Below are 12,461 nucleotides of genomic sequence, written 5' to 3'. Positions count from 1 at the left end.
CTGTATTTTAAAAACGGACATATACAATAACCAATGAATAATTCATTAAGATACAATTAATTTTGACGGTATACAAATAAACGCTCAGGGTGGTTTGAAGTCCAAAGCGTGATTATTTTGTTTGACAAGGGAATATTCTAAACATTGCCGGTAAAACTGATTGTTTATCTTTTAAAGAGCTGCCAGCAAAGAGACGTCTTATCTCTGATCAGAGAGTATCTCAAACATCACAAAAAGCCGGACAATTCTGTCAGGAGCTCGGTCTGCCAATCCCGCCTCGTCGCAAAATATTTCCCTCCTTTTGCCGGTGAAATCCCTCTTAACACCCCCAATATTCTAAACAAACATCCTACTATTTCCTGCATCAAGTTCCTGGTAGAAGATTATCACAATAAATAAAGTACAATCAGTGTAAAGTTGTCACAATATTTTAAACACTAAAAATCTACTTAAAAAACTGTAGAGATTATCCCACAAGCAATAAAATATCCCATTGATCCCCGCCCGAGGCACCGAACCGCGCAAGCGCTAATTTAGCAGTTTCGATCGATCGCGGTAGATGTCGCTGTCGTTTAGTTCGGTGCCACAAATAGTGTCCCCGGTGTAGCCACCGAGTACCGACCGCACTAACCTAACTACCGGCGAGCGGTACCGGTACCGAGTACCGACTTTTTACCCCTGGAAACAGAATGGTACTCGCGGCCAGATGACGATGAGCATAGACCAGAAGTTGATGTACGCTTTCCGGGGCTGGATCGCGTTCGTCGCTTTCATGGACCTAGGAGTTGCCTTTCGTTCGTTCATCGAAAAGCGGTGCTTCTTGGGCGAGTACGCTGAGACCAAGTCGGACCAGTTGATTGAACAGAGTAAGTAATATTAAGTCAAAGAGATTGAATATATAAATGTTTAGGTAGTTCATAAAATATTTTGTCATTAGCACTAATAACGGTTATACACGATTGATCACGTTTACAAAGGTTGTTGTTAGTCTGTACTTTACTGTTGGTTTTAAGCCGGATATTAGATGATTTTTGTGGCTATTGAAGGTTGTTTGTGTGTATGCCACTGCAGAAGCCCTAGAGAGATGTTTGTTTATGCGTGCGCCCAAACAACACCCCACACCCCATACCCCATCCATTGACATTGAGCTCACAATGCGCTACTATGATATTACCTCGCTGGATATTACAACCCCTTTACAATTTCATACTTTGTACTAAATATAGTGTAAATAAATTTATTAGTCCAATACCTTTCATCTCTACTCTGCAATGTGCTTTTTCCTTCAATTTTGTATTTGTACTCGACACTCGTGCAGAACACAACTTAATTCCTAATTTACAGTCAGGAATGCGAAGAATGTAATGATGTTTACTACTATCCCAAAATTGCTTTGTACGATTGAGTCGCTTACTTTAAACCAATGATTACAAAATGGATATACAAATCCTATAGGCATACTATAATATGTCAATACAAGCACAGAAAACATATAATACTATAACCAATATAACCATACACTATATATACTATTTATAGTGTATACATACACCATGATGGAAGGAAAAAACATACATACACTATATATACCAATATAACCATAAACATACTACTATAACCATACAGGTAATAGTAGTATGTTTTCTGTGATACGAGCTATGTCTGTTTGTCTGTCTGTCATCTGTCGTCTGTCTGTAATATATATTGTTACAAGTCAGGAGCCCCGCGCAACAATAGCCAGGCGCCGTCTCAAAAGGGTTGTTTGTTTACACGGGTTTCTCCTAGCGCACCACTGATAGACAATAGACCCATGTCAACGTACTACCTCAATAGGGGCCCTAGAACCTTCTACACTTCTACGGCGTAAACACCTTTGTCTAGGCTACCAGGGGTCTCCAGAATGTTCCACGGAAAACTTATATAAGGGACCGTCTTCCGGCACACGGCAGTTGAGTTGAGTTGAGCCTTCCGAGAATCGTCACGGCAAGCGCCCGTCGGTGTTAGTGACCAGTGCTAGTGCTAGTGGCAGTAACAGTGTAGATACAGTGTAGTGACACTAGTGACAGTGTAGTGACAGTGTTGTAACAGAAGTGGTGATAAATCCTGTAAAGGTTAGCTGTAAGTAGAATCTTTGTAAATTAGAATAGGCTTTAGCTAGGTTAGATAGGGTTAGTTAGGTGTTAGGTAATTGTAATTATTGTAAATACAGAATATTAGTGTAAATAAAATAGCTATTATAAAATCGCCAAGTTTTTATTGTAAAGAACCTGTTAAGCCCGCAACAATTGGTGTCAGAAAGCGGCATTATTTTGGCGATTTTAATTGTAAAGTATTGAGTTACATTTTAGTTGTATTAAACATTAGTAATTTGTATCACAAATTTGTTTAAAAAGTAATAGTTAATTAATTGCTTTTGTTAAAATTGCGTTGTCAAAAATATAAATAATTTATTGTAAAATTAGTTTAATTGTTTGGCATAAAAATGGCTTTCAAAGGTGTGAAACTTGATGAGTTAAAAGTAGTTGATCTTAGGAGAGAATTAGAAGAACGAGATCTAGATACTAGTGGAACTAAATCAGCCCTTCAGGCACGCCTTAAACAAGCTTTAATTGATGCAGGTGAAGACCTAGATAACATTTTATTTGAAACATCTGATTTTAATAAAATGCTTAAAAACTTAGAAGCAAATATTGAGTCAAAATTGTTAGAAAACAGCAAAGCGTTAGAGTCAAAAATGTCAGAAAATAGCAAAACATTAGAGTCAATGTCAGAAAATAGCAAAGCATTAGATTCAAAAATGTCAAACCTAGAAGCAAATATTGAGTCAAAAATATTAGAAAACAGTAAAGCATTAGAGTCAAAAATGTCAGAAAATAACAAAAACTTAGAAGCTAGCATTGAGTCAAAAATGTCGAATGTAGAATCAAAAATGCTGAACAAGTTAAATGAGTATTCTAGTAAAGTTGATGATTTAGAAAGTAGGATGAATGAAATGGATGAGAAATTTAATTGTATAGAAAAAAATCTAGAAGATAAGTTAGTTAAGCTTAGGCATGAAATGGCTGCGTCGGGGAGCTTCACACCTGCGTCATCGGCTAGCACTGGCGAACTTCAGCAGGATAACGCCCTAGATACGATCTCCAAGCCAGCGCCCACCATTGCTGTCGTTGCCCCTCAGAACATCGTTCCTCACTTCGATGGCAAAACTCCCTGGGAGGACTACATGCTTCTCTTCGAGACAGCGGCTATGGTCCATGGGTGGACCGAGGAGACAAAGGCTTCAGCACTGTGCCTTGCACTACGGGGCGATGCATTAGCTGTTCTGCATGCTATGCCAATGGCGGAGCGGAAGAATTTCCTAGAACTAGTGAGGAGATTGGAAATGCGCTTTGGGCATCAGTAGATATAATATACGGGTTTAAAGTCACTTGGGGCACGTTTTCCCATAAGAAATAACATGGGATCATTTTTTGGCCACTAAAACCAAAAATCCTGATCTTTTGCCTAAATATCCCTATAAAATTGTCACACCTTATTTCTTACTTATTCCCCATAAATATATTCGATATTAAGCTAAAAAAGCTATTTCTTATATTTATTGACCCTTACAAGTGTAAATGTAGAGTAGTGGCGAACTAGCAATATGACATCACTTTAGGCACGTTTTCCCCATAAGAATAACATGGTGAGCTTTTTTTGACCACTTTTTTAAAAATCCAGCTCTCGGCCTATACAAGCCTATATAAATGTTCAATACCATTGTACAACACTATTACTATTTCAAATCCATATCCATTCACATGTATATTCTCAAAATCATCAACTTGACAGTGCGAGGTTTGTACGCGAACTCATGCGTGCTCCCGGCTCATGGCGCGCTCCTGACCTATGGTCAGGCTTCTTGCTCCTGACTCATGGTCAGTCTTCTCGTCTCTAGTGGCAAATACTGATTAAGTCTTGAGTGGGTGACCTCCCGTTGAAGTAATTTCTAATTAAAAATTTTGAAATTTATGTAAAAACTTCTTAATTTTTAGTTAAAAAATTTGAAAATTTCACAATTCCTGGTTAAAAATTTTTGAAAATTTCACAATTTCTGGTTAAAATTTTTGAAATTTTCGGAAAATCTATAAATAGAGGTGACATCAGCCCAAGTCCTCATTCCTAAACATGAAGCCGTCATGTCAACACTGCTCCGTGTCGCTCTCCACCAAAAGTAACCTGATTCGCCACTACAAGGTAATTCATCAAATGAATGTGAAACTGTGCAAGGTTTGTGATTTAATCTGTGATAATAATGTGGCTTTAAAATCACATATATTACAAAGTCACAAGACTTGTAATTTTTGTAAGAAAAATGTTGTTGGCCATTTTAGAAGACATATCAATTCTTGCAACAATTGTCCATACACAATGATAAAATTTGTTGGTGAATCAATTAGAGCTGAACTTGAAAATGCTCTCAAGTCTTGTCCTCTGCCAATAAAATGGACTTTAGTTAGGAGAATTAAATTTATAAAATATTCAATGGATAAAAATGGAAAATTAGTTAATGAAAAAGAATGTATAGCGGATTTTAGAAGTCTTACTACCTTAATTATTGAGAAAAGAGATTTAAAGCCTCAAATTAAAAATTCACTTTTAAAGATTGATGCATCCATTCACAAATATCAAGCCCAAGGCAGTGGTTGGATATATGACCATACTAAGTATTGGCAGCTGCATGTTTACAAGTATAAACCCCTAACTCCAAAGTCATATATCCCCACACCAGAGAGTATTCAATCAAAACATGCAGTTCTAAATATAAGAAATTTTGACAATAAATGTTTCCTTTGGTCGATATTAGCAGCTTTATATCCAAGGAATTGTATCAATGAAAATGCTAATAGAGTCTCTAATTATGTACCCTATGAAAGTCAGTTAAATATGACAAATATAAAATATCCCGTAAAAATATCTGATATTGATAAATTTGAAACACAAAATAATATAAGTGTTAATGTATTTGGAGTTGAAGACCAGAAATGTGTATATCCATTAAGAACAACCAAACTGAATAGTAATACCCATGTAGATTTATTATTATTACAAGAAGGTCGTAAATCACATTATTGTTTAATTCGTGATTTTGATAAGTTAATGTTCCATTGTACAAAAGATAACAATAAGAAGCATTTTTGCAAGCTGTGTTTGCAACATTTTTACACCAATGATAAATTAGAACGTCATATAACATATTGTAAGAATTTTGATGCGCAAAGAGTGGAAATGTCTAAACAAGATATATTACAATTTAAAAATTATAAATATCAAATTAAAGCTCCATATGTAATTTATGCTGATTTTGAATGCTTTATAAACTCCAATATACATATTCCATCGGGTTTTGCATTTGTCGTAGTAAAAGATTCAAAAATTATTTCTGAAGAGTTGTACAGTGGTATAAATGTTATGGATGTGTTTTTCGAAAGGCTATTTGAGACTTATGATTATATTAAAAATCAAATGGCAATATACATTCCCCTAGTAATGACTCCTGAGCAAGAGGTATCTTTCCAAAACTCAACACACTGTCACATTTGTGAAAAGCTCCTATATTTTGATAGGGTGAGAGATCATTGCCATTCCTCTGGGCAATACCGTGGAGCTGCCCACAATGATTGTAATTTAAACTATAAAGTAACAAAGAAAATCCCAATATTCTTCCATAACTTGAAAAATTACGATGGACATTTAATAATGCAACACTTGGGAAAGTTTAATAAACATAAATTAAATTGTATAGCTAAAGATATGGAAAAATATATATCATTCTCTGTTGATGATTTGATATTTTTAGATTCCTATAACTTTCTGTCCCTTCCATTATACAAATTAGCTTCCAATTTAAATACATTTAGATTCATAGACAATCCACTACTACAACGTAAAGGCGTATTTCCATATGAATATATGACGGGACCAGATAAGTTCGCAGAGTCTCTACCTCCAATTGAAAAATTTTACAGTACTTTAACTAAAGAACATATCTCTTCCAACGAATACGAACATGCTAAAAATGTCTGGACCCATTTTAATATAAATAATTTACAAGAATATCATGATTTATATCTTAAAACAGATGTATTGCTACTGGCTGATGTGTTTGAGACATTTAGAGACCTGTGTTTAAAGGATTACAAACTGGACCCCGTACATATGTATTCACTTCCTGGATTAACATGGGAGGCCTGTCTTAGAATGACTGGTATAAAATTACAACTATTTCAAGATATTGACATGCATTTGTTCATAGAAAGTGCGATTAGAGGAGGAGTCAGTATGATTTCCACACGTTATGCTAAAGCCAATAATAGATATATGGGTGAACACTATGACCCCAATCAAGAGAGTGTGTATTTAATATATTTAGACTGTAACTCGCTATACTCTACAGCAATGTGTGAGCCACTGCCCGTGGATGGATTTCGTTGGACAAATGAGATAGACTACAAATATAATCAAAATGATGAGTTTGGATACATTTTAGAAGTTGATTTAAAATATGATAAAAGCTTACATGATTTACATAATGACTATCCATTAGCACCAGAGAAAATGAATGGCAAATTAATACCTAATTTAAATGACAAAACTAAATATATTTTACATTACAAAGCATTACAAAAATATGAGGAATTGGGTTTGATTGTTACAAAATACCACAGAATTTTAAAATTTAGACAGTCTAAATGGCTTGCGCCCTATATTAATTTTAATATTGAAAAACGAAAATGGGCTAAAAATGATTTCGAAAAAGACTTTTACAAATTGTTAAATAATAGTCTCTTTGGTCGAACAATTATGAATCAACGAAAGTTTCGTGACATTTATCTCAAGGATGAGTCACTATTAACAAAATATGTCACTAATCCAAGGTTTGACTGTAGCAAAAAGTTCGATAACAATTTACATGCTATACATTTAAATAAATTAGTTGTAAAGTTTAATAAACCTATATATTTAGGAATGACAATTTTGGATATAAGTAAAGTAATAATGTATGATTTCCACTATAATTATATGTCAAAATTTAAGAACAAAAGATTTCTTATGACAGATACAGATTCTTTAATGTATTCTATAGTTACTCAGGACTTTTACAAGGAAATAGAATGTGACTTGCACTTTTTTGATACCTCTGGATATAGTAAAGACCATTTCTTATACTCTGATAAAAATAAAAAAGTCACTGGCAAGTTTAAAGACGAATTAGATGGTCATATTATGTATGAATATTGTGGTTTAAGACCAAAGTTATATTCTTATATTCCTCTAAAATGGTTATATGAAGAAGACAAGCAAGCTTTAGAGGTGAAGAAAGCTAAAGGAGCTGATGGTGCTACAGTTAAACATCTCCTTAGACATCAACATTATTTGAACTGTCTTGCAACTGGGCAAGATTACTATGAGAATGTGACAAGAATTAAATCTACAAATCATCATCTTCAAACCTTGACCATGAACAAGAAAGTACTATCCTTTGACGATGACAAGAGGTTTATTCTTGAAGATGGCATTAATACTCTTGCGCTTGGTCATTATAAAATTGATCAAACATGAATTGTATGTGTAGATATATTCAATGCTGCAAAATAAATGCAAATGTTAAAAAACTCCAGTCTTTTATTTATTTACCCTTACCATCCTCTTGATAGAATTGGTCAAACATAAATCTATATTTACCATTATTCTTTGACCTTTCTTTGTCTATTACGAAAAAGCCATATTTAGTTTTATCCCAACATTGATGACAGAGATTTTTAAATTGGTCAAATGAAAAGTCATTACCAACATGATTGTGATATACATGTTTTAAATTTAAATCATCTTGTTTGAATAATATTAGGAAATTTACATTATCACGTAAATGTTTGTGTACTTTGCTGTAAGATTGACACAAGTAAAAACAGTTAATATTTTTATGTCGACCCATTGAGAAAAATTGTGTAATATTTGGACTATTTATGTCATCAAATACAACAACTGACTGTGATTTTACATCATTTGGTGTGATTTCACAGTCAGTAAACGTGTGTAATTTCACTTCATCACACAAACTAAATATGTCAATTATTTTTTTATATTTTTCTTGTTCTAAAGATTTAGATATTAAATATAAGTTTGTAAATTTTAATCCTTCCTTTCTTACAATTAAGTTATAAATTACAACCGTCTTCCCACTTCCACTTGGACCACAAATAACACATCGAATATTGGTAGGAAATAGACCCAACTTCTTTGGTATATTTTCCTTAGTATGTACTATTTTAAATTTGTGTTTTTGTTGAATAAAAGACATTTTTTATATAATAAAAATGGTAAAAAATGTCAATAAGAAAACATGTAAAAAGGGCAAAGGTTTATTCCTAAAGCCATACAGGGGTCGAGGGTTATTGAATACTCTTATAAATAACCTTCCATTCCCACTTCACATACCATCATATCGGTACTGTGGACCTGGAACGAATATACGTGAGAATCTAGCTAAAAATGTACCTCCAAAAAATAAACTAGACTCTTATTGTAAAGAGCATGACATATTCTACATGAATAATCCCGATACCGCTTCTCAGAACAAAGCAGACATGAGATTAGCAGACTTAGCTTGGACTAGAGTTACGGCCAATGATGCAAATCTCGCTGAAAAAGCTGCTGCTTATGCCGTAACAAATTTGATGAAGGCAAAAGCAAAAATGGGAATGGGATTAAAATTTAATAAAAAAGATGGACAACTACCAGCTGTTAGAGGCCGCAAAAGACGTGCCTCACTTCATGGGGGTGTACCTAAAAAACGAGCTAAAAAATCTAAAACCAAGAGTAAAAGAGTGCGGAATAGTTAATTTAGACAGTTCATCTGGCACACATTGGACAGCATATCGTAAAAATAAAGATATTGTAATTTATTTTGACCCATTTGGAATCCAACCTCCAAAAGAAGTAATTAAATATTTTGAGGGATATAAAATCTACTATACAACCGATCAAATACAAGATTTAAATAGTTCTATTTGTGGAATTTTATGTTTATCATTCATAAAAAATTTTTGTTTATAAAAATGGATTCATTTACTATAACATTTTCGGGTACAGAGCCAGAGCTAAAGTCAGTGTTCTTTCCTCCCATAGAATTAAATGATGATTATGTAATTGGATTAGTAGATTTTCAAAGTTATAATTCTATATTTAATGTGAAAAAACCTCTAAATACTTTAACATATTACAAAGTAGAGAAAAAAACATTACCAAAGGGAGAGATCTTAGTTGATGATTTAAACCAGTTATTAGATGGTAAACTTAAAGTTATAATACATAAAAATGGAGATGCATTAATTAATACTAAAGTCAAACTTTTATTTAAAGGACTTATTCCAAAATTAAATCAACTTAAGGGCAACAAATTAACCATTAGAGAAGGTGATGATGTTTTCTATTATGATCACAAAGCTCCAGTTACAATAGAAATTTCTGAAGGAACATATGAGGTGGTTGAGCTTACAAAGGAAATTCAAAAGCAAATCCCAGACTTTTTCCTTACAGCTAATAATAAAACTATGAAAGCAACATTACTTTCTAACCACGTGTTTGATTTTACAAAACCATGTTTAGGGTCTGTTTTATTGGGATTTAAAGGTGTTTCTACTCCTGGTGTTCAGTTTGAATCTACAAATAAAATAAACATTAATAATGTAAATGTGATTAGAGTAAAATGTAATATTGCAAACGGGTCCTATTTAAACGGAAACAAATCACACACCATACATAGCTTTTATCCAGAAGCTCCTCCTGGCTACAAAATTATCGAAGTTCCAAGAAATATTATATATTTTCCTGTAAATAAGAGAAGTTTAGATGTTGTCAGTATTACATTTGCCGATCAACACGACAAGGCAATTGACTTTAACGGAGAAGAAACTACAATTACTTGTCATATAAAAAAGATATGAGAATTTATAAGAATTTATCTATAAGTGTACAAAATGCTAGGTTCCTAAAATCAATAGGACTAAAGTTAAAATTTTCTATTAATAAAAATGGAAGATTTTCTAGACGTTACAGGGAAATCCCAATTCGACGATAGTGTGGTTAAAATTACAAATCACTCTTATGTTCCCCACAATACTTTAGCAATAAATAATTCTGATGAAATTCGAATATGTATTAATAATCAAGATTTGCTAACTCTCCCATGTAGAAGTTATCTGTATATTAAGGGAGAAATTGAGAATCATGATAAAGGTCATTTTATAAATAATGCATTTGCGTTCTTATTTGATGAAATTAGATACGAAGTTGCAGGTAAAGAAATAGACATTGTAAGAAACCCAGGAATTTCTAGTCTTATGAAAATATTGAGCTCTTACAATAAAACAACTAAATTGTCAAATGTAGCATTTGATTCTGACACGAATTTAAAAGAGTTCCATAAAGGTGGCAAGTTTAGTACTTGTTTGCCATTAGAGATGTTAATGGGTGTATTCGAGGATTTTAATAAGGTATTAGTAAATGTCAAACAAGAATTGGTGTTGAAAAGATCCAAAAATGATTTGAATTGTATATTAACAACCACTAGTGCTCCAGCCAGTGGCACTGCTGATACGATTCCCAAAATTACACTTAACTCAATTCAATGGGTAATGCCACACGTGATACCATCAGATGGAGAGAAGTTACAATTACAAAAGATGTTATTGCAAAATAAAAATTTGCAAATTGCATTTAGAAGTTTAGAGCTGCATGAACTTCCTTCATATCCCAATACTACAAGACATACATGGCCAGTAAAGACATCTTCAAGTTTGGAGAAGCCTAGGTATATTATATTTGGTTTCCAAACAGCTAGGGATAATAGTGCACGAAAAAGAACTGATGAATTTGATCACTGTAAATTAAAAAATCTCAAAGTGTTTCTAAACTCTGAATATTATCCTTATAGTGATTTAAATCTTGACTTTGAAAATGGAGATGTCTCTAAAGCTTATGAGATGTTTATGAGGTTTAGAGAGACTTACTATAATACTATCCCAGATCCTATGATTAGTAGGGCTGAGTTTATGAAGAAATATCCACTAATTATAATAGACTGTTCTAGACAGAATGAAACAGTGAAGGAAGGAATTGTTGATATTAAATTAGAGATTGAAACTGCAGACAATGTGCCAGCAAATACATCTGCATATTGTTTGATAATACATGATAAAGTGTTTGAGTACAATCCTTTGTCAAATGAGATAAATAAAATGTAAATAAAAGATGAAAAACATTCAACAAGAATTGGTTGACTCTGCAAATCAAATACGAGAGAAATATAGAGCTTTAAAACGTGGCAAGTTTCTAGAGGCTGAAGAGAGGTTCCAAACATTCCAACCTTTAATAGAGCCATTACAAGAATTAAAAAAAATCACAGCTATTGGCAAAACAGAGAGGCCTCAAATGGAGATACTCCCAATGACTCCATCTAGAATATCAATGATACCAAGATTACAACCATTACAACCATTACAGCAATCCACTCCACAGAAATTAGATTTTGGTCTTTTAGCATCAGACTATTTAGGAAATTACCTCAGTAAAAGTAGTATGACAGACACTACATATGGTATTAGACGAGAAGCAAATAAATTTTTTATTGGAAATAAGGAAGTTGATATTGCCAATGATGATGTTACAGTTGCAAATAAAACCTACAAGGGGACAAAAGGTTTGTGGCAGTTGTTAACTTTAAAAGAACCTGAGGATTATACTCAGGCTGATTTGCAAAATTATAAAGAGATTTTGGAAGCTACAAATGGACATTTAAAGAGTTATAAAGATGGTGCACCAATTTCAAGTAATAGACATACTAAATATCTTAATATAATTAAACCTCTTTTTAAATCTGTTGGTGAAGGTTTGAGACAAGTGACTGGTAATAAAATAGACTATATTTATTGGGATGATCCTAATGAGCTTGTAGATAGGTTAAGACTTCTTTGGCTAAGTCGCCAAGCTGGTAACTCAGGAGTGGATAATGAAATAGATTCCATTATTGAGGAATTGAGAGAAAGTGGAATTATTTATTAAATAAAAATATGTTTATAGATAAATTTTATCGTTTATATAATCCATATAATAAGCCTGCAGAACCCAGGGCTAGTAATGAACCTACTTTAAATTTACAAGACGATAGTTGGAATTGTTTAAACCGTAAAATTGGTAATGTTAAAGATGGGGAGTTTGTAGATGATGTATCAACTTTGGGTCAGACATTAACTAGAAAAGGTGATGTCTTTTTACAAGGTAAAACTAAATATGAGTTTTTAGAATCTAAGAATAAAAATTGGAATGCTAAAAAACAGAAAATTACTAATGTGGAAAAGGGTGAAAGTTTAGATGATGTGCCCACTTTACAACAGACTTTAATACGTAAAGATGGCAAATTT

General features: G+C 33.1%; 1 protein-coding gene across 1 annotated transcript in view; it reads left to right on the top strand.

The window, feature by feature from the left end:
* Positions 1-560: 560 nt before the first annotated feature.
* LOC128993489 (uncharacterized) overlaps positions 561-12,461 on the top strand; it is a 31,595-nt gene continuing 19,694 nt past the window's right edge. Inside the window, exon 1 of the mRNA XM_054417430.1 lies at positions 561-866. Coding sequence (XP_054273405.1) covers positions 707-866 — 160 coding nt within the window. The 5' untranslated portion in view covers positions 561-706. The remainder of the gene's footprint in view (positions 867-12,461) is intronic.

This window comes from Macrosteles quadrilineatus, unplaced genomic scaffold (genome assembly GCF_028750875.1).
Source record: "Macrosteles quadrilineatus isolate MER2022 unplaced genomic scaffold, UCM_ALF_1.0 Scaffold_4__1_contigs__length_99947679, whole genome shotgun sequence".
Lineage (NCBI taxonomy): Eukaryota > Metazoa > Arthropoda > Insecta > Hemiptera > Cicadellidae > Macrosteles > Macrosteles quadrilineatus.
The sequence above is the reverse complement of the archived record's forward strand: the minus strand, read 5'-3'. Positions and strand labels throughout refer to the sequence as shown.